General features: G+C 44.0%; 2 protein-coding genes and 1 long non-coding RNA gene across 5 annotated transcripts in view; 2 read left to right on the top strand and 1 right to left on the bottom strand.

The window, feature by feature from the left end:
• The first annotated feature begins 14696 nt into the window (after positions 1-14696).
• On the top strand, positions 14697-18043 carry LOC123102838 (aspartic proteinase Asp1). Its single transcript, XM_044524273.1, has 9 exons — positions 14697-15091; positions 15410-15527; positions 15920-16155; positions 16235-16468; positions 16919-17057; positions 17146-17334; positions 17421-17493; positions 17595-17682; positions 17761-18043. The coding sequence occupies exons 1-9, from the start codon at positions 14928-14930 to the stop codon at positions 17870-17872; spliced, it is 1353 nt and encodes a 450-aa protein (XP_044380208.1). The 5' UTR covers positions 14697-14927; the 3' UTR covers positions 17873-18043.
• Positions 18044-18799: 756 nt separating this feature from the next.
• Positions 18800-20918, bottom strand: LOC123102837 (amino acid permease 4-like). The gene has a single exon (XM_044524272.1). It carries the CDS (start codon positions 20586-20588, stop codon positions 19164-19166), a length of 1425 nt encoding a protein of 474 aa, XP_044380207.1. The 5' UTR covers positions 20589-20918; the 3' UTR covers positions 18800-19163.
• A 778-nt stretch (positions 20919-21696) lies between these two features.
• The window catches only part of LOC123106783 (uncharacterized), a 5449-nt gene continuing 4419 nt past the window's right edge, over positions 21697-22726 (top strand). For all 3 annotated transcript variants that reach the window (XR_006451484.1, XR_006451482.1, XR_006451483.1), the window contains exon 1: positions 21697-21914. This is a non-coding gene — a long non-coding RNA (uncharacterized lncRNA). The remainder of the gene's footprint in view (positions 21915-22726) is intronic.

The raw sequence follows: 22726 nt of genomic DNA, 5'->3' as shown, positions 1-22726 counted from the left end.
GGGTTGTGCTTCAGACGGTATGATTTCTCAAGTTCCCATAAGCTTGATGGATTCACTGGATGGAACTTCATCTAGCACATTTGGCAGGTGCTCTCTTTGCGAGCCGTTAGTCTCATCGAACCGCACATCCACAATTTCAACCACTTTATAGTGAAAGAGGTTGAAGACTCTGTAGGAGTGCGAATCCTTTCCGTATCCAAGCATAAAACCTTCATGTGCTTTCGGTGCAAATTTTGAAGTATGATGTGGATCCTTGATCCAGCACCTGGCACCAAATACTCTGAAGTAACTAACATTTGGCCTCTTACCAGTGAGGAGCTCATAGGATGTTTTGTTGAGAAGCTTGTGAAGATAAACACGGTTGATGACATGGCATGCAGTATCAATGGCTTCAGGCCAGAACTTTCTTGGAGTCTTGTATTCATCGAGCATCGTCCAGGCCATCTCAATGAGTGTTCTGTTCTTGCGTTCCATGATGCCATTCTGCTGCGGCGTGTACGGAGCTGAGAACTCATGAGTGATGCCCAAAGTATCAAGATAAGTGTCGAGGCCGGTGTTCTTGAATTCAGTGCCATTGTCACTTCTGATGTGCTTGATCTTGACGCCATAGTTGTTCATGGCTCGATTGGCGAAGCGTCTGAAGACATCCTGCACTTCAGTCTTGTAGAGGATTATATGCACCCATGTATATCTTGAATAATCACCAACAATGACGAAGCCATAGAGATAAGCAGTAGTAGTAAGAGTTGAGTAGTGAGTGGGACCGAAGAGGTCCATGTGTAGCAGTTCGAAGGGTTGAGTCGTTGTCATGATTGTCTTCAAGGGATGCTTGGCCCTCGTCATCTTTCCAGCTTCGCAGGCACCGCATAAGTGATCCTTCTTGAACTTGACGCCCTCGATGCCTATGACGTGCTTCTTCTTTGCAAGAGTATGCAAGTTCCTCATGCCAGCATGCCCTAGCCTCCGATGCCAGAGCTAGCATTCTGAAGCTTTTGCAAGAAGACATACGGCAAGTTGTGGTCCTGCTGAGAAATCTACCATGTACAAATCATCTTTCCGATACCCTTCAAAGACTAGAGACTTGTCAGATTCCATTAGAACAAGGCAACAATATTTTCCAAACATCACAATCATATTCAAATCACAAAGCATTGAGACAGACATTAAGTTGAAACCAAGGGATTTAACAAGCATCACTTTATCCATGTGCTGATCCCTTGAGATTGCAACTCTACCTAGACCCAATACCTTGCTTTTACCAGTATCAGCAAATGTGGTGTGACTCTTGTCAGATGGACGTAAGGTTGAGTCCATGAGAAGACTTCACTTGCCAGTCATGTGATTAGTACATCCACTGTCAATAATCCATTCTGAAGCAGCTGGTGTCATACCCTAAAGTGCAGTTAGGGGGATAGGCTTCACGAAGAGAATTGTGAAGCATAAACATTTGACGAGCGAGTGGATTATGAAAGCTTAGATCGAGGTTAGGACGATAGGGCAAGTAGCAAGCGACTCGGGAACAAAATACATAATAAGACCGTTTGGGCATTTGATCTTGCGCCCTACAACATGTTTAAGGTCCCCAGCAATAGCTTCAGACGCATTTGATTTCGGCCGGAGACCCTTCCCTGCAAAAGAGAGTTAAGCTTTCTTAGTCACCCACATCTTCAAGGGTGGCTTCGAAGCAATGAGTCTAAGTGCAGCATCTGAGAACTTTGGCTTTGAAGCCCTAGCAAATAGTCTTGCAGGTGGACAATAGTACTCATAAGAATAAGCAGAGTAGTTCTTGGTCTTATGAACATGGCAGTTTGATGAAACGCGCTCATATTCATAGGCCTGAGTATGGTTTCCCTGCAAAACATTTGCGTTAGTGCGACTCAGGTGAGTCTTCTGTCTGTATGAAGCCTTTGGACCATACGAAGCCCGTGGTCTGGGGTTTGTCTTCTTCACTTGTGGTGTTATGACGACATACACAGGAAGATTTTCCAGACACTTTTTCGGCACCCAGACTTTCTTCATAGGTGGCCCATTCCTGCAGTTAGTACCAATATACCTGGCAAACACTTCACCACTCTAATTCTTAAACAGTTTATAGTTTGCATCAAAAGATTCATCAATAACAATGGGATTAGCACAAGTGAAGCCAAATAGGGTGGAGGGATCCACTAAAGGTTCCTTTGCAGCAACCCATGTGGTTTTGGGGTACTGCTCAGGTTTCCAGTAAGAGCCATCAGCATTCATTTTCCTTTCGAACCCAACACCCTCTTTCCTAGGGTTTCAATTCAGGATCTGCCTTTTGAGGACATCACATAGTGTCTGACGCCCTTTGAGACTTTTGTACATCCCTGTTTCAAGCAATGTCTTCAACCTAGCATTTTCATCAGCAATAGCAGTGGCATCCTCAGTAGAGGGTTTAGTTACCACACCAACAGTTGAAGATATTGCAACAATAGCAGCAGTAGAACATCCAGCAATAGAAGTAGTGTTATCACGCTCAATGCATTTAAGACATGGTGGTTCAAATCCTTCCTGAGCGGAACTGATCTGTTTGGCGCGAAGTGACTCGTTTTCCTTTTGAAGATCTTCATGAGCCGCTCTCAATTTCTCAAGATCTTGCTTCCTTTGAAGATAATCATAGGAAAGCTTTTCATGAGTTGTTGAGAGTGTTTCATGACGACTTTCAAGTTCCTCATACTTAACATGAAGATTTTTTATGTCTTCAATTAAGAACTGAGATCGAGTCATTTCAGCGTCTAACAGGTCATCACTTTTGTCTAACAGTTTTTGAATATGTTCCATAGCTTTCCGTTGTTCAGTTGCAATTTTAGCAAGTTTTTTGTAGCTGGGTTTGGAACCACAATCAGAGTCATCTTCACTGGATGTTTGATAGTGAGTAGTGTGTGAGTTTACCTTGGCACTGCGTGCCATGAAGCAGTAGGTGGGAGCGGAGTTGTCCTTGTCATTAGCATCGGCGTCGGTGATGAAGTCATTGTCTTCAGTGTTGAAGATGGACTTGGCAGCGTAGGCTGTAGCCAGACTTGCAACGCCAGAGTCGGACTCATCCTCAGACTCCACCTCCGCCTCCTCAGAAGCAGACTCCTCCTCAGAATCCATTTCCTTGCCAACAAACGCACGAGCCTTGCCAGATGAGCTCTTCTTGTGTGATGAAGACTTTGATGATTTCTTCTTCTTGTCGTCAGAATCATATTCCTTGCTCTTCTTCTTCTTGTTGTTCTCATTGTCCCACTGCGGACACTCAGAGATGTAGTGACCAGGTTTCTTTCACTTGTGGCATGTTCTCTTCTTGTAGTCATGAGTAGAAGCTTCATCATTCCTTGAGCTGGATCATGAGGAATTTCTGAAGCCTTTCTTCTTGGTGAATTTCTGGAACTTCTTCACAAGCATAGCAAGCTCCTTTCCAATGTCTTCAGGATCATCAGAACTGCAATCAGATTCTTCTTCAGATGAGGAAACAACTTTTGCCTTCAAAGCACGAGTTCTCCCATAGTTGGGACCGTAGATGTCTCTTTTCTCAGAAATCTGAAACTCATGTGTGTTGAGCCTTTCAAGTATGTCAGACGGATCGAGTGTCTTGAAGTCAGGGCGTTCTTGAATCATCAGGGCTAGGGTGTCAAACGAGTTGTCAAGTGATCTCAGGAGTGTCTTGACGACTTCATGCTTGGTGATCTCAGTAGCACCGAGAGCTTGAAGCTCATTTGTGATGTCAGTGAGTCGATCAAATGTGAGCTGAACATTCTCATTGTAGTTTCTCTTGAAGCGGTTGAAGAGGTTGCGAAGGACACTGATTCTTTGATCTCTCTGGGTTGAGACGCCTTCGTTGACCTTGGATGGCCAGTCCCAGACTAGATTGGATGTTTCCAGAGCACTCACACGGCCATACTGTCCTTTGGTCAGATGACCACAAATGATGTTCTTGGCAGTGGAATCCAGTTGAACGAACTTCTTGACATCAGCAGCGGTGACACCTTCACCAGCCTTGGGGACGCCATTCTTGACGACATACCAGAGGTCGACATCAATGGCTTCCAGATGCATGTGCATCTTATTCTTCCAGTAGGGATATTCAGTTCCATCAAAGACTGGGCACGCAACGGAGACTTTGATTATCCCTGCAGTCGACATAGCTAAAACTCCAGGTGGTTAAACCAAATCCACACAGAACAAGGGAGTACCTTGCTCTAATACCAATTAAAAGTACTAGTGATCGACTAGAGGGGGGGTGAATAGGCGATTTTTATGAAAGTCTTCAAAACATGGAAGTTTTGAAGACAAACGATAGAAATAAACCTATTACCATGCAACGGAAGGTAGACTACACTAAGCAAGCCATAGTTAAGTACTCATTGAAATGAAAGCACAAAGACAAATAGCAGCTAGGCAGTATAGATCAGGATGGAAGATAGTATGAAGCCAATCAGAACAAGCAGTCACACAGTGAAGACAAATAGATAATGCAAGCAGGCAATGACTTCACAAGGACCAATCTGCAAATAAAGAGATGGGAAGGATAGAACCAGTGGCTCGTTGAAGACAATGATTTGTTAGACCAATTCCAGTTGCTGTGACAACTGTACGTCTGGTTAGGGAGGCTGAGATTCAACTCAGAAGACCGCGTCTTCACCTTATTCCCCTTGAGCTAAGGACACCCAGTCCTCGCCCAATTACTCTGGTAAGTCTTCAAGGTAGACTTCCAAACCTTCACAGACTTCGTTCACCGGCGATCCACAATGACTCTTGGATGCTCAGAACGCGACGCCTAACCGGCTGGAGGATTCACAGTCCTCAAGTGTAATAAGTCTTCAGATCACACAGACAGGAAGACTTCAGTGATGCCTAACACTCTTAGCTCTAGGTGTTTAGGGCTTTGTCCTTGCAAGGATTTCTCTCTCAAAGGCTTCGAGGTGGGTTGCTCTCAAACGACAAAAGCCGTGCACTGACTCTAAGCAGCCAATCAATTTATGGAGTAGGGGGTGGGCTATTTATAGCCACTAGGCAACCCGACCTGATTTGTCCGAAATGATCCTGGGTCACTAAGGAACTGACACGTGTTCTAACAGTCAGATTTCAAACACACATGACAACTTTACTTGAGCTACAAGCAAAGCTGACTTATCCAGCCCTGGATAAGATTTGCTCTCATTGTCTTCGCACGAAGACATATGATTTTGGTTAAGCATCATTTCAGTCATTCTGACTGGTTCACTTGGACCCCACTTAACAGTACGGTGGTTCCTATGACTCAACAAAGAAGACAAAGAACGACGAAACAACTAAGTCTTCGCGCTCCATAGTCTTCACGCGATGTCTTCTCTTGTCATAGTCTTCAATGTGAATGTCTTCACATACCACCTTTGACTTCAATGTCTTCATACATTTTTAGGGGTCATCTTCGGTAGGAAAACCGAATCAATGAGGGACTTCTACCTGTGTTATCCTGCAATTCTCACATACACATTAGTCCCTCAACTAGGTTTGTCGTGAATACTCCAAAACCAACTAGGGGTGGCACTAGATGCACTTACATCTAGTGTATCAATGATATCAAAAAATGGACAAGCCATGAAAACATCATGCTAGCTATCTTACGATCATGCAAAGCAATATGACAATGAATGCTCAAGTCATGTATATGATGATGATGGAAGTTGCATGGCAATATATCTCGGAATGGCTATGGAAATGCCATGATAGGTAGGTATGGTGGCTGTTTTGAGGAAGATATAAGGAGGCTTATGTGTGGTAGAGCGTATCGTATCACGGGGTTTGGATGGACCGGCGAAGTTTGCACCAACTCTCGAGGTGAGAAAGGGCAATGCACGGTACCGAAGAGGCTAGCAATGATGGAAGGGTGAGAGTGCGTATAATCCATGGACTCAACATTAGTCATAAAGAACTCACATACTTATTGCAAAAATCTATTAGTCATCGAAAAAAGTACAACATAAGTATTTCTACAATCCACAACTACCCATTAGCATGACTCTAATATCACCATCTTTATATCGCAAAACTATTGCAAGGAATCAAACATATCATATTCAGTGATCAACAAGTTTTATGTAGGATTTTATGACTAACCATGTGAATGACCAATTCCTGTCATCTCTCTAAATAGATATAAGTGAAGAAAGAGAGTTTAATTATTTCTACAAAAGATATGCCCACGCTCTAACAAATATAGTGAAGCAAAAGAGCATTCTACAAATGGCGGTTTTCTATGTGAAGAGAAACAGGCAATCCAAACTTCAAAATATATAAGTGAAGCACAGTGAGCATTCTATAAATCAATCAAGGACTATCTCATACCAGCATGGTGCATAAAAGAAAAGTGAAAACTAAATGCAAAAGATGCTCCAAGATTTACGCATATCATGTGACGAATAAAAATATAGCTTCAGGTGAAATTACCGATGATCGTTAGAAGAAAGAGGGGATGCCTTCCGGGGCATCCCCAAGCTTGGTTGCTTGGGAGTCCTTGAATATTTCCTTGGGGTGCCTCGGTCATCCCCAAACTTAGGCTCTTGCCACTCCTTATTCCTTCATCCATCGTGATCTCTCCCAAAACTTGAAAACTTCAATCACACAAAACTCAACAGAAAGCTCGGTAAGATCCGTTAGTATAATAAAGCAAATCACTACTCTAAGTATTGTTGTAAACCAATTCACATTTTGTTTTTGCATTGTATATATTGTAATATAACTTTTCCATGGCTTAATCCACTGATATCAATCGATAGTTTCATCAAAACAAGCAAACTATGCATCAAAAACAGAATCTATCTAAAACAGAACAGTCTGTAATAATATGAACATTCACCATACCTATGGTACTCCAAATATTCTAAAACAATTAGGAAAAATAAAAAATTTGTATAGAAATACAGTGCAAAAAGTTTCAGAACTGTTTGATGTTCCAGTAAAAAATGTAAAATCGCGCACTACAGCAAAAGTTTTTGTCCTCCACCGTACAAAGCAACAAGCATCTAAAACATCCTAAAGGCAAACCTTGTCACATTATTTTTATTACACAATGGAATTATACAAGGGGATAATTATTTTTGTTGAGAAGTTTCTATAATCAAGATTCACAAAGTTTTCGTGAGCATGAACAAAGTTCAAGGAGCTCCCCTACTTCAACAATGCTTGTCTCTCTCACTTTCACTTTCCTTTTTGAAAAAGTTTTGGGTTCCCCTATTTATTTTTTTGTTTTTGAACTTTATAAAAGCACACAACAGAAACAAATGACTCTCTAAAACTTTCGGGTTGTCTCCTTGGCATCGCTTTCTTTAAAGCCATTAAGCTAGGCATATAGTGCTCAAGTAATGGATCCACCCGGATCCCAAGGTATATCAAAGCCAATTCTAATTAACAATGATTTGTAATTTAGTAGTGAGCATAAAGTAACATATATCATGTAATGACGAAGTCTAACTCTCTTCTTATGCATCGGCATGTCATAAAAGAACAATTCATGCACACAAAGTAAAGGCCAATGCATAGTATAAACAGTTTCGTGCAATTCATGCACACAAAGTAAAGGCCAATGCATAGTATAAACAGTTTCGTGCAATTTTTTCATGTTGGAAACATAAAGAGGCGGAGATGTAGTTCCTCTCTCATAATAATTGCAAGTAGGAGCAGCAAGCACATGCATATTATATATATAAATCATCATATGTAATAGTAAAACGCAACCCATCAATATAATCCTTAATAAGGGTAAACTTCTCCGATATAGTGTACTCGGGAGAATTCAAAAAGATAATAGGACTATCATGCATGGGTGCAATAGCAACAATTTCATGTTTAACATAAGGAACTGTAGCAAGTTCATATCCATAAGCATAATTCATATTGGCATCTTGGCCACAAGCATAGAAAGCATCATCAAAAAGGGATATTTCAAGAGAATCAACAGGATCATAACAGTCATCATAGCAATCATCCTTCGGTAAGCACGAAGGGAAATTAAACAATGTATGAGTTGAAGAGTTACTCTCATTAGAAGGTGGGCACGGGTGATCAATCCGCTCTTCCTCCTTTTGTTCTTCGCTCTCCTCCTCATCTTTTTCATCCAATGAGCTCACAATGTCATTAATTTCTTCTTCAATAGACTCCTGCAAAATATTAGTCTTTTCTTGGACAACGGAGACTCTCTCAATAAAATCATCAATATCGGAATTGAATTCATAATTCTCATAGCAATATTTAAGGATAGCTAAATTTTTAGGTCTATAAACTGAATCATCAAAATTTTCACACTCTTTAAACAAAGATTCAATTTCATAAGCACCCATAAAAGCAACAAATTCTTCTATTTGTTCCACATCATAGTAATCATATATACCATTAGCATAAGAAGCCAAGGTTATATCATCATTAAATTTGCATGAAAAGGGAAGGTGTGGAGCCTTCATCCTAGAGCAACAGGTATAATCATATCTCAAGCATAGTTCCCGAGCATACCAATGCAACATATGAATTTGATCCCATAATAGTTTCCCTTTTTGAGTCAAGCGATAATCCCTAAAGTATTCACGTTGATCCAGCGTGTCTCCCATAACATAATTGAATGGGGTTTTCTCAGGATTATCAAAGTAGTACATAATATTCTTCACATAACCAGCACCGAGGGTTTTAGGAGGTTCCCCATCTCCATGAGTAGCAGGTACACCTAATTTTTTGGTATTTCGTGTTCCATATCCATAACTAAAGATAGAGAACAACTTAGAACAACAAATAAAAATTACTTAGTGATAAAGCAAACAAGCACACACGAGAATATTCACCCCACGTTATGGCTCCCCGGCAACGACGCCAGAAAAAGGTCTTGATAACCCACAAGTATAGAGGATCAATTGTAGCCTCTTTCGATAAGTAAGAGTGTTGAACCCAACGAGGAGCTAAAGGTAGAACAAATATTCCCTCAAGTTATATCGACCACCGATACAACTCTATGCACGCTTGACGTTCGCTTTACCTAGAACAAGTATAAAACTAGAAGTACTTTGTAGGTGTTGTTGGATAGGTTTGCAAGATAATAAAGAGCGTGTAAATAAAAAGTAGGGGCTGTTTAGATAAAGAAGCAATAAAGTTAGTATAGCAAGTGTGGAAAAGTGCTGGTAGGAGTTGCGGAATTGTCCCTAAGCAATTGACTACTTTACTAGACCGATAGCAAGTTTTATGTGGGAGAGGCCACTGCTAGCATGTCATCCCTGACTTGGAATTCTATGCACTTATGATTGGAACTATTAGTAAGCATCCGCAACTACTAACGTTCATTAAGGTAAAACCCAACCATAGCATTAAGATATATTGGTCCCTCTTCAATCCCGTATGCATCAATTTCTATGCTAGGTTGAAGCTTCTGTCACTCTTGCCCTCCAATACATAGTCCTATCAACATACAACTAACCCTATGGTGTGATCCACGCGCGCGCTCATATGATGGGCACCAAAGGACAACAACATAATCACAAGCAAATTAAATCAATCATAGCAATTCATCAACCACCGATAGGACAACGAAAATCTACTCAAACATCATAGGATGGCAACACATCATTGGATAATAATATGAAGCATAAAGCACCATGTTCAAGTAGAGGGTACAGCGGGTTACGGGAGAGTGGACCGCTGTAGATAGATGGGGGAAGGTGATGAAGATGTTGGTGAAGATGATGGAGGTGTTGGTGTAGATCGCCGTCATACGATGATGGCCCCGGCGGCGTTCCGGCGCCATCGGGAGAGAGGGGGAGAGGGGAACCCTCCTTCTTCTTCTTCCTTGACCTTCTCCCTAGATGGGAGAAGGGTTTCCCCTCTGGTCCATGGCCTCCATGGCGCGGGAGGGGCGAGAGCCCCTCCGAGATTGGATCTGTGTCTCTGTCTTTTTATGTTTCTGCGTTCTCAGATTCTGCCCTTTCACCGTTTCTTATATTCCCGAAGATCCGTAACTCCGATTGGGCTGAAATTTTAACACGACCTCTATCCGGATATTAGCTTTCTTGCAGCGAAAGAAGGGCATCAACCGCCTTACGGGGTGGCCACGAGGGCCCATGGCGCGCCTGCCCCCCTGGGGCGCGCCCCCTGCCTCGTGGCCCCCTCGGGCATCGTCTCGCGTTGATTTTCCTTCCCAAAAATCACATATATTTCAAAAAAATCTCCGTCAGTTTTTATCCCGTTTGGAATCCGTTTGACATGGATTTACTGCGGAATAAAAAACATGCAATAAACAGGAACTGGCACTGGGCACTAGATCAATATGTTAGTCCCAGAAATAGTATAAAAAGTTGCCAAAAGTATATGAAAGTTGTAGAATATTGGAATGGAACAATCAAAACTTATAGATACGACGGAGACGTATCATGCCACGCTTGCTAATACGCACATAAAAGTATCACCCACTTGTCCTTCATGCTCCAATGGGGCAGAAGATACAAAACACGTTTTATTCTTGTGTCGAAAGGCAAAAGAGGTATGGGGCAAGCTAGGATTGCATGAGGTGATCAATAAAGCTTGTGTTGTTGATCGTGCAGGAGAGGTGGTTTTGGAATTCTTACTGTTAATGCCCGAACAAGACTTAACAATAATGGGTTCTCAAAAAGCAAGTGAACCGATCACGGTTATAGCTTGGTATTTATGGTGGGATAGACGCAAACTGGTTCATGAAGGAAAGGTTCAAGACACACTCCAAACTTCTATGGGTGCCCGGGCTATAACGACTAACTATATTAATGCACACTCCCCAAAGGCAACTAGTAAAACAGGGGATTGGAGCAGACCGCCTATGGGTTTTGTTAATCTTAATGTTGACGCCTCTTTTGATCATGATTTACTTAGGGGCACAGCTGGGGCTAGTCTCAGAGATGATAATGGAAGATTCATCGTTGGTGGAAACTGGAGGATTGATTGGTGTGCCGATGTATTAACAGCAGAAGAGTTGGCTCTAAGGTTTGGCCTATTCCTAGCACAAAAGGCAAGGTGCAATCGTCTTCTTGTTAACTCTGACAATATGAAGGTGATTGAAATAATGAAGAATGGAGGACATTCGACGGGACCGGCGGCAGCAGTGTTTGATGACTGCTATTTTATAGCTTGTGAATTTCCTTTTGTTAGGTTTGAACATTGTAATAGGGATGCAAATAAGGTGGCTCATGAACTTGCCAGACTAGCGAAATTTTCAGTCAGGAAGGACTGGTTTGAGGAGCCTATTAGGGACATTGTACGTTTACTGATTGACGATGTAATAATTATCTCTAATCAATAAAGTTAATGTTTATTTAAAAAATATTGGTGCGACATATCTTTCGTCCAATCCAGTTTTTATACTCGAGCCAAGCACATTGAAGTTGACTATCATTTTGTGAGGAAACGTGTTGCACAGAAGCTTCTTCATATCAAGTTTATCTCCTCCAAAGATAAACTTGCTGACATCTTCACGAAGCCACTTCAACAACCTCAGTTCGAAGGTTGTAGACGAAATCTTAACTTGCTTTGTACATCAGGTCACAGTTAAGATTAAGGGAGGGTGTTAGACTATATATTCACATAGAGCTTCTGTACGTAACTGTATATTATATTTGTACACATGGTGTACCCATATCTATAATCTATAATACCCAAATAGCTTATCTCCACTATGTTATTTTCTTTTGACATCCAGCCTACCCACATCAGCAACCTATCAAACTCAGCGATCCTGCCATGTCATCGGCTCTTAATAGCCTTTTTCTCCTAAAAAATGGCCATTCAGTTTTTGTCCTGAGATGTGTTCTTCCGTCCATTCAATTATCTATTGCTAGCAAACTAGCAGCCCATTACTCTAACGTGTGCATGGCAGCCCATTCGTTTCCAAACGTTTTGTTTTCCGCCACCTACCGAACTGGCGATTAATTAAAGCAGCCCATCACAGATACTCATCAAATCCACTAGAAACGGTTGGACATAAACTGAGCTAGGCGATCAACAAAAAGTGTGCCGTCTTCTCCCCTTCCCTGCATATTTGTGTGCCCTCCCTATAAAACAGCTTGATCTCCACATGATATATTCTTCACAAATGGAATACTGCTTCTCCTTGTGCGAAACATACAACGGTCATCGCCTCACCATGGCTCCACCAAAGCATGCCCCCCACCCCACCCCGCCCCCAATGATATATTTATCTATATTTCTATATTTCCATTTCTGAAGATCGATGATTTGCAGTAATTCGTCCTGTTGCGTTAGTTGTTCTGTTTCGTTGTTTATCAGTACATGTCCTCCTATAGAGCTCAAGTTTCTATGCTTGCGTAGAATATTGGGATATGGAAGTATTCTTGACTTTTTATGATAGTTTTTTTTTGCCCAGTTTGCTTTGTTCAATTGCATACTGTAACTAAGAACGAGGCAACATATTCAGATTTTGGTACTGGATTATTGATCAAACATATGAGAGCTGTGAACTGCGGACGATCATGTACATCGCGAGGAGTGAGCCAGGTAAATAACTTTTTATCTATTTGAAGAAACATAGTTCTACCCGTTCCATTATATTTGCATGCCTAGAGGCAATACTTTTTTTTCTTCATCGTGGCGCTTTCCATCCATCGTACTGTAGAATGCCCCTAGATTCTGAACAGCAATTCACCATAGTATTTCTACCGTTCTATTCATGTCATTCTGTACCATTCTGAACTGACATTTTATTGCCCCTAGAAGATAATAAAGTGTCCACATGGTTAATCATATACATGGCATTTCAGGCACTAGCAGAGTTTTGTATGAGAAATATCAAATATCCATTTATTATAGCAAATGAATTCTCTCCTAACATAGCAGATAATTATAGAATTGACATAAGATTGTGATGGTTTTGCTTAAGGTTTTTCCATGCCTATGGTATATATTTTGCCTTCTACTTAATGATTTTCCATATCTACACTAGCACAATACCTCAAGTAATACATTGATGTCATATAAATGGATGCATGGTTTTTCTCATTATTTAACCGTCAACTTCAATTTACAACTACAAGATATGTTTCATCGCCGGAGTCGCTTGGGTCTTCTGCAGATAAAGACTGACTTCTACATGAAAGACCAAGAATAATATGTTTCTAGAGATATCTTGGTACCGTTGCATTTTTTTCTACCAACGGCAAGTTTAGATACTTCATTTACCTGCAAATAAAGTTTAGTTACTTTATTAACTAGGATTCTCAATTAGTAATTTTTTTATTCATTTTGCCTGACCGCACAACGGAAATAGGGATAACAAACAAAAATACTGTAACGCTAACATGTTAGTATTTAGCACTATGTGCTTCAATAGAGGTCCATTCAGTATATTTTTATATGACTTTTTCTAGTTAGATAAATCTTTTGAGATGTTACATAGATTTTAGCAATTGCAGCGTTCAGCAAAAACACACACAAGTAATTGTCGTTTGTTTTAATGTGTAGCACAACTGATCATAAGGAAGTTGGCACCTTTGACTTCTTTATACAATTGCCTCTACCAATTGTCCGCTTTTTTTTCATGCATTATATGATATTATAACCATTAAGGGTTTAACACCAAACAGGTGATCAATAGTTTGTATTTTTTTATCGTGCTGGCATAACATTTGTACTTATAATATTCTCAAGATTTGTTAATTGTCTACATCTAACTTTTTCAATAGCCTATTTTTCCGCTGCAACGCGCGGGGATTCATCTAGTATATATAAAGAGCCACACCCGTATTAGGGTGCTGAAGTGCTATGCAGTTTCCCACAATCATAAACTTTACAGTACATCCCGCTTCATTCAGCACATTCACAACTGCAGCGCAATCAGTCTGTACAATGAACGGCAAAGAGGTACTCCCTCTCCCTCTATCCACGAATAAGTGTACATATATAAATTTTAGGACAGATTATAAAAAGAAGTAAAAAATGCATTGAAAAGGTGTAAGCCACCATCTCCCTACTCTTTAATTACTCGACCTCTAATGAGCTAAGTGCATGTAGAAAGTTAGGAAACCATGTGTTGAATGTTATTGGTCCTGATTACTGTATGATGAGGATACATTTTTTCTATTCTAAAATGTATTGGGAATATAGATTTATATTTTTTTATGGATAAATTTTAAAACCAAATGTACATTTATTCGTGGGCGGAAGGAGTATGCATCCATGCCGCTTTAACTCCTTCTCCGACCACCCCAAGTCAAGCTTCGTGTTGAAAGAGCAATTAAGATAGTTAAAGGAAAATGTAAGACTTGCAGGATGTTGGAAGACCAAAGATACCTTTCCCTAAACCCTCTCTTTGTTTCTCCGGAAGTTCACCTCTTTCCTTATGATTCCGGCCAGTAGTAATTTGGAACAAGCGAAGTAGTAGCATCTCCTCAACCCATCATTGCCACATACTCCCTCCGTTCCAAAATAGATGACCCAACTTTGTACTAAAGTTAGTACAAAGTTGAGTCATCTATTTTGGAACGGAGGGAGTAGGTAGTAGAAAAATGATGCAAAGCTGATAAACCAGGCAATACCTTTCTCCAGCGAATCAACCAAAAGAAAAGAAGGCCCGGCAACATAGAACTACTTGACTTGACTCGGGGTGAAAAGGTCACCGGAAAGGGAGGAAGGCAACAACAAACTGGAGCGCAAGCCTTTTCTGTTCCTTGCCGCAGCCAAAGGAAACGAAACGAAGCTTTCATCGCAATACAAGGCACGCACACACTGCTTCTTCTTCTCTCCTTATAAAAACCGCCGTCCCTCCCATTCGCTCTTGCCATCCATCCCCATCCTTCCCTCCCTCCCCTGAGCCGAGCCGTGCTGTGAGGGTGGGGGGCAAGGCAAACTAGTCAATCCGTCCCAGTCTCCTTTCCTTCCATCCTTCTGCTCAGGCCGAGGTCTCCGTCTCCCCTGCCTCGCCTCCTACCATGGCTGCCAGGTGGGCCCCGCCGGCCGGCCTCCTGCTGCTCCTGCTGCTGGCGGTCCTGCTGCCGGCGCGCGCGGACAGGCCGGCGAGGACCGCCCACGCAGACGACGACCCGGAGGCCTCCTCCGCCGTGTTCCAGCTCTACGGCAACGTCTACCCCCACGGGTATGCCTCCTCCCTCCCGGACCAACCCAACCCAACCCATCAATCAACTGATTGTGGATTTTGGCCCTACTCGCCAGTGCCGTCCATACATCTCTGTGCCTATTTTTGTATGCCAATTCCAGCATTTTTAGCCTTTTTTGTTTTGTTTTGCGGAGGAGCATTTTTAGCCTTGTTGGTGAACTGAGTTTTACCATTATCGATTGGCCTTGTTTTCTGTTTTGTTTTGGAGAAACATCGATCAGCCTTGACGAGTCGACACAAGTTGCTGTGGTGAGACATTCTGATCCTGATTTTCCTGGATGGCGATTCCTTGTGCAGGTTGTACTACGTGGCCATGAACATTGGCAACCCGGCGAAACCATACTTCCTTGACGTCGACACCGGCAGCGACCTCACCTGGCTGCAGTGCGACGCCCCCTGCGTCAGCTGCTCCAAGGTGGGGCTACCATTCCCTTTCCTTCCTTATTTATCCAATCCTGTTTACGTTTGCTGCCATTGGACCCTTGACTTGAGGCAAGGCACTGAGTTTGAGTCGTTGTCACTGTTGGCTGTTCCTGGTCCAAGGGTTGGTGTTCAAGGCATCAGGGGCCCATCATATTATTTTGGTACAGAAAGTTGGAGCTTGATTCACTCTTTATACACATACATATCGATGGATATAATGAATTCAATGAAAATACTATCTATGGATTTCATGCATATGTGTAATTGCCCCATTTACGCGTTTCGTATTACATTGTTGGGAATTTCATATGTGAAAGCCAAATTTGGTATCGCCTTTCTCATCAAGGATTCTTATGATGTTCTGCATGTTAATTGTGGGTGTAGGTGCCACACCCGCTCTACAGACCAACAAAGAACAAGCTGGTACCGTGTGTTGATCAGCTGTGCGCCTCTCTGCATGGCGGCCTCAGTAAAAACCACAAGTGCGACTCACCGAAGCAGCAGTGTGACTATGAAGTTAAGTATGCCGACCAGGGTTCATCCCTTGGCGTGCTCGTCAACGACAGTTTTGCAGTCCGCCTTGCGAATGCCTCCGTTGTCCGCCCCAGTCTTGCATTCGGGTATGCTTACTTGGAACTTGTAAAATAAAACTAACATTGCATGGTGAGTCACTTGAACTGGTTATTTTCTTGCCTTCAGGTGTGGGTATGACCAGGAGGTCGGGAGCAGCACTGAGGTTGCGCCCACTGATGGTGTGCTTGGGCTTGGGAGTGGATCGATCAGCCTGCTTTCACAGCTCAAGCAGCATGGTATCACCAAGAACGTGGTTGGCCACTGCCTCAGCATGAGAGGAGGGGGATTCCTCTTCTTTGGGGATAATCTCGTGCCTTATTCACGTGCAACATGGGTACCAATGGCTAGGAGTGCATTCAGGTGAGCCCTATTTTTGATGATTTTTTTGCCACACAATATTTTGTAGAAAGAACAAGTGCTCATTGCCTGCTTGTAATGATGTTCAGAAATAGGTGTGTATTTCACTTTCTTAACCACTAATGTGTAGTTGACTAGTCGCTCACAACTATTATGGAAAGGATCTAATGAATTGCAAAACTGTAGACTAACGACATTAACATGCTATATTTTCCTTGGAAATCACTAGCAGTTATATACTTCATAGTTCCTTTTCGAAAAAATTATACTCCCTCCATTCCAAAATACTTGTTGTGGTTTTAGGTCAAATTTGAACTAAAACCACGACAAGTATTTGCCGTGGTTTTAATTTTATTTGACTTACTTTCTTCATTTCCTATTTTAATTTGATTTGTTCTCATATACTAGTTGTGAGCACATTCTCCCATTTATTTTTCTGAATCGCATTTCCAGGAATTATTACTCACCTGGCTCAGCAAGCCTGTATTTTGGTGGCCGGTCACTTGGCGTGAGACCAATGGAAGTAGTATTGGACAGCGGAAGCTCGTTCACCTACTTTTCTTCACAGCCATATCAATCGCTTGTCACTGCAGTAAGTTTCACAACTTTTTTCATATTCTAATATGGAATTAGGATTATCACACAGATGTATCAAGCTCATGAGGTTTTGTTTATTCCAGCTTAAGGGTGATCTAAGCAAGGCGCTGAAAGAGGTGTCTGACCCCTCTCTGCCTCTATGCTGGAAAGGAAAGAAACCATTCAAATCCGTGCTTGATGTCAAGAAGGAGTTCAAATCATTGGTTCTGAACTTTGCCAATGGCAAGAAGGCACTCATGGAGATCCCTCCTGAGAACTACCTCATCGTCACTGTAAGCTTCCTGCAACCCGATAGATTATTCTGTAAATAACTCCCAAGTTCTTGGTTACTAAATAGTTGTTGCTATGTTGGTGCCAGAAATACGGGAATGCATGTTTGGGCATCCTTAACGGATCAGAGATTGGACTCAAGGATCTGAACATTGTTGGAGGTAGGAAGTTCAGGCATAACAACCAAGCAACATAGCTTGAAAGTCCATGATCTCTTTCAAATCATGTACAGCAAAATGATGCTACTTCTCTCTTGTTGCAGATATTACAATGCAGGATCAGATGGTGATATATGACAATGAGAGAGGGCAGATTGGATGGATCCGAGCACCCTGTGATAGAATCCCCAAGTTCGGATCTTCCCTTCTGTGATCATTTCACACACCTGAACATATATACCCTTAATTCTCTTCTGTTTATTCAAACAGTGAAAATACCATTCATGGATTTGAGGAAGGTTATTGTTGGCCCCAGTTCCCCAGCATCTTTGGTATTCAGAATGAAGAATGTGCAGCTTACTACCGTTCGTACAAAGAGTGAATAACAAGGGGAGGCCATTGGGTTGATGGATGGACAAAAATAATCATCCAGGGAGGCTCTATACACGAAGTTAGGAACGTGTATTCTTTAGAAAAGAGAGAAAAAAAAATCTGGTAGCCTGTAATCATCGCCATGTGCATATGAAATATATAATTATTCCGTTCTTATGAAGCACAGATGTTACTACTTCTTGTGATTACTTGAGATGTTTTATATGGAGCATATGGCGGATGAGGAATGGCTCTCTTGCAAATTAACCTGGACTGCGTTGCAGGTATTTCTGGAGTTGGCTTTCGGAACTTCAAGAACTGAAACTTGAGCAACTGAACCTGCCCTTGAATGCCAGTCAGTTTATTTCAGTATAATCTGTAGAATTGTTCTTTGTGTGTTAGTCTTTGGCGAAGTTTGTGATGCTTCCAGTTAAATCACCATGTTTCGGAACTGACATTTTTCACATCTAAAGTTATTCGTTGATAGAATTTGTATAACGGTTCATCTTCTGATGTTTCTCTTCAAAATTCATGTGGTTATTTTCCATGGTCAAAGAATGAAACCACCAAACTTTCGTCTCCAGTACAATTACAAATCTCTTCCTTGACTGTCCTTTGGCGAGAATTCTGTGGCGCACCGTGCAAATCGCCTTTAACATTACTTCTCCGAGTACGATCGGGTCGTTATTTGGAACATGGCTGGATGGGATAGAGTCCGATACAGCTAGATATATTCATGTAGGAGTGTATGCGTTGTTACGGGCAATTTGGAACTGCAGAAATGATTTGGTTTTTAACAAAATAACTACTATTCAATTTTTGCAGGTTATATTCCGTGCTACGGCGCTGATCCGTATGTGGTCCTTACTCACTCCGACGGAGGCCAGCGAGCGTTTGGTTACTGGATCTGTCCGGTGTGAGATGGTAGCGCGGGATATCTTTAATCGGTTTGGTTGGCGGTCATGTAATAGGATAGGCAATTAGTTTTCCTATCTTTATTTTACCAGCTGGTTGTGGCTCTTTGGCCTTTTCTTGGTATAGCTTCGAGGTTCTTTGTGATCTCGCCTTTATTTTGTTGAAGACTCTATGACTTTGTTGAACATATTTTATTTATTGAAGTAGCCGTATGCATCGTTCTGATGCAGAGGCCGAGAAGTCCCCTTTTCAAAAAGAAAAAACAATTACAAACGCGCCATGACAACTGACAAGCGTCAATGCATTAGTCTGCACCATCAATGCATACGTAATGAGGAATTCCCTATACTGAAGTATACGTACTTGATGACACCATACTACTCCTACTAGCCACTGAAAGGGCGGAACACCTTGAACGCGCCGACCATGCCGGCGATTGATCCCACGGTGGCGGCCACCGACACGACGAGGCAGGCGACGGTGAGCGCCTTGAGGCAGAGCCACCTCGCGCTCCCGCGCGCCACGGCGCGCTGCTTCATGTACATCTCCACGGGGAAGTAGACGGTGAGCGGCCAGAAGGAGAGCGCGCCCATGAGCCCCACGATGGCGCCGAAGGATGGCATCGCCATGGCGACCAGGGTGGTCAGGCACACGAACGCCGAGCGCCAGACAAGCCGGAGCGCGCTCACCGCGAACGGCCCCACCCCAAGTTCCCGCGTGACGAAGCCGCTCTCTGGCCATCTGGCGGCGGCCCAGCGCTCGACGAAGGCGAAGATGGGCTGGCAGAAGACCTGGTAGGCGCCGACGAGGTGCACGACGATGGCGGCGTTGGCGACGTCCACCAGCCAGAAGGGCTCGTAGAAGCCGAACCCGGTGAGGAGGTTGTCCGGCGCGCCGTTGCCGAAGGACGCGTAGCCCATGTACCCGCACATGACGTAGAACGCCGTGGTGGTGGCCACGCTCAGCGCCGTGGCCTTCTTCATCACGGCTGCCTCCGACGGCGGTGGCGCCTTGATGGTGTCCTGGATCTCGATGAGCACGTTGGAGAAGGAGTAGGCGAAGGCGATGTTGCCCAGCGCCTGCAGGACGCGCCACAGCTTCTGCATCACGGTGACGCCCGCCGTGCCGATGGCGACGCCGGTGAGGGTGCCTCGGAACCCGCCGTTGGCCACGGTCTGGGCGATCCCGAGCCCGAGCCCGATGCCGGAGTAGGTGAAGGACATGGCGGAGGCGACGACGGAGAGCCACCGTATCTGATCGAAGTTGGGTATCTGAGAGAAGACCATCTGCGCGGCGCCGAAGCCGATCATGTAGGGCGTGCTGGAGCTGTGGCACGCGTTGTCGTGCCCCTTGTCGTGGAAGCAGTTGGCCCTCGTGATGGCATGGAAGCTGATGGAGGCGGCGATGGTGTAGCCAATGGTGATGCCGACGAGGTTGGTGTACTGTATGACGCCGCAGAACTTCACCTTGGCGCCGCCGAGGATGGCTCGGACGGCCTCCATGTAGGAGTGGTTCCGGGTGCCGGCGGCAGGGTCGCAGGTGCGGTAGCAGTCGGCGAGAAGCGTGGAGCTGTAGTAGATGACGCCGCCGAAGAGCGCCGTGGTGGTGGGACCCGCGACCCAGCCGAGCTGCGCGGTGGCCCAGGCGAGCGAGAGGACGCCGGAGCCGACGACGGCGGTGACGATGTGCGCGCTTGCGGTGAGGACGGTGCCGGTGCGGCGCGGGCGGCCGTCGTCATCGAGCGCGGCCGCGGCGGGGTCGGCGAGGTTGCCGGCCTCGACAGACACCTCGAGCGGCTGGATGTGCACCATTGCGAGGCTCGGGTTTGGTGGCTTGGATTCACGAGTCACACGAAGTGTACATGCTTTACCGAATCGCAGTGGCACTCTCGCTTCTGTTCAGTGCCTCCGGCAGGAAGGAGGGACGCGAGTTCGAGAAATTGAAGAGGAAGACGAGGGGAATTGCCGTTGGCGCCTTCCAGCTTTTAGTTGCGTGCACCTGTCCAACGGCGTCGCCTCGAGCCCCTGTGCTCTCGTCGTCCATGGACGTGCTCTCCTCGAATGGGCGGTTGGACGACAACTGCTCGGCGAAATGCCAACACAGAAAAAGGAGGAAGAAGGCAAGATGCAAAATTAGATGCCATTTCAGAATGACATGTGTCGATTCTGTGTAATAAGTTGTTGATATTCTAACAACTCCGCATAAAAAATAATCACAGAAATCTAGACATTTATCGATCCATCCATAAGGTAGATCGGCGGCTACTCCTCTAATGCAAAAGTAATTATGCATCATTCGCATACCTGTAGCAGCTTCACATAGATCATATATTAATTGTCTCTCTCTAAAAATATAGAAAAAGGAGTCTGTGCGCCGAGATCCGTCATAAAAGGTCCAAGCCATAGCAAATGAGAAGCTATCCGGCTCGACAAAAAAGCTAGAGTTTCGAGAGAAACCAAAAGTGTCTGATTGCAATAGTTAAAAGAGTAATGCTAGACTTACGTAAGAAAGCTACGCACGTTTACGTAATAACCATTGTGGAAGATTAGGATTGGTTGTTAGAAGAGGCTGGGGCCCACCCCCTGAAAATCCGGAGGGGGGGGGTAGATTAGTTTCGCATGTTTCGTAGACTTACAGGCCCTTCGTAGGTTTAGCATTTTCGTAGTAAAAAAGAAGATAAATCTGACCTTCTTTTTAGGGTAAAATATGACCTTTGTTAGAAAGTAGCGAAAATATAACTTTTTACAAAAAGTTCACCCACTAAGTGTCATACATGTGACACGAAGCAACTTGGTCCAAACATGTTGATCTTTGTACATTCTGGTTGTGCGAATCTTATAGCAACTCACCTGGCTCTAATGCCACGTCAGCGACGTCAGCACACAGGGTCGTGCGGTGGAACCGCTGCTTGCCCGAACGCCCACTCACCCACTATTGTCACCCTCGCCGGTTACTCATTTATCCCCACCGCATTCGACTGCGCGCTGCCTCTCTCGTGGCGGCAGTTGGGTCGTTGGGAGGCTATTCAGCGGCAACTTCTCGGCGAAACCGCGGCGGAAGTGTCATGGAGGTCGGTCCCCATCGTCGGGAGTCCCCACTCAACCGATCCACCTTGTCGACTCCGAAGCCGCGTTGAGGTAACCGCGCGAATCCCTCATTGCTTTCATTTTCGCTCAGTTAACCCCTCGCTGCTCGCGTTTCATCTTGTTGGCGCTTCTCTTTCGACCCCGCTGCGGTTCCATGGTGAATCCGCGACGGAAGGGTGCAGGATGTTGTTCCCCATCGCCGGGGAGTCCCGCCGTGTAGATAGGATAGCCGCAGTTGCATTCCACCCGTGGCAATCTACACCACAACGCCGCGCAATTTTTTGTTCCCCCGATGCACCTCTGTGATTCCGTGGCCATTTTTGGGCGAATCCGCGGTGGAATGGTACGAGATGTCGGTTCTTGTTGCTGGGGGTGCTCCCCGCGGTGTAGCCATTAGTTGGCTTGAGTTCAGAGTTTTGACAGTGTACATGTTCATTCGTAGTGCTTTGATTTTGGTTGATTTGTTCGTTATGTATGAACCCTTGATTTAGAATGTTTTAGTGCAAACATTTGTTCGAGATCTTGCAGAAATTGTTATGTAGCGTGTCTCTGGAATGTTAGGCTTATGGCGGTTTTGCTATGTCAATGTACGCAATCATAGCAATTTGTTCTTGATCCTCAACTTTTGAATAAGAACATGGCAACTCCCTCTTATGGACTTACCATATTACTGAATACAGACATGGTAACCGCTCTCTGGAGCTGTATATGAACAGCTTGTCATATTGCTTAGTACGAACATGGCAAGTTCCTCTAACCTGCAATCCGTCAGTTGCCATGTCACTTAATAAAAACGTGGCAACTCTCTCTGGATCATACAGTTTGCCATATTGCTTAGTATGAACATAGCAAGTTCCTCTAAC

This window comes from Triticum aestivum, chromosome 5A (assembly GCF_018294505.1).
Source record: "Triticum aestivum cultivar Chinese Spring chromosome 5A, IWGSC CS RefSeq v2.1, whole genome shotgun sequence".
In the NCBI taxonomy this organism is placed as follows: Eukaryota; Viridiplantae; Streptophyta; class Magnoliopsida; order Poales; family Poaceae; genus Triticum; species Triticum aestivum.
The sequence above is the reverse complement of the archived record's forward strand: the minus strand, read 5'-3'. Positions and strand labels throughout refer to the sequence as shown.

Bases quoted from the DNA above. Each gene is read 5' to 3' on its own strand.
- LOC123102837 (XM_044524272.1), bottom strand. From the start codon at position 20,588: ATGGTGCACATCCAGCCGCTCGAGGTGTCTGTCGAGGCCGGCAACCTC.
- LOC123102838 (XM_044524273.1), top strand. From the start codon at position 14,928: ATGGCTGCCAGGTGGGCCCCGCCGGCCGGCCTCCTGCTGCTCCTGCTG. The intron at 15,092-15,409 runs GTATGCCTCCTC...TTCCTTGTGCAG, and splicing joins GGCAACGTCTACCCCCACGG to GTTGTACTACGTGGCCATGA. The intron at 15,528-15,919 runs GTGGGGCTACCA...TTGTGGGTGTAG, and splicing joins CCTGCGTCAGCTGCTCCAAG to GTGCCACACCCGCTCTACAG.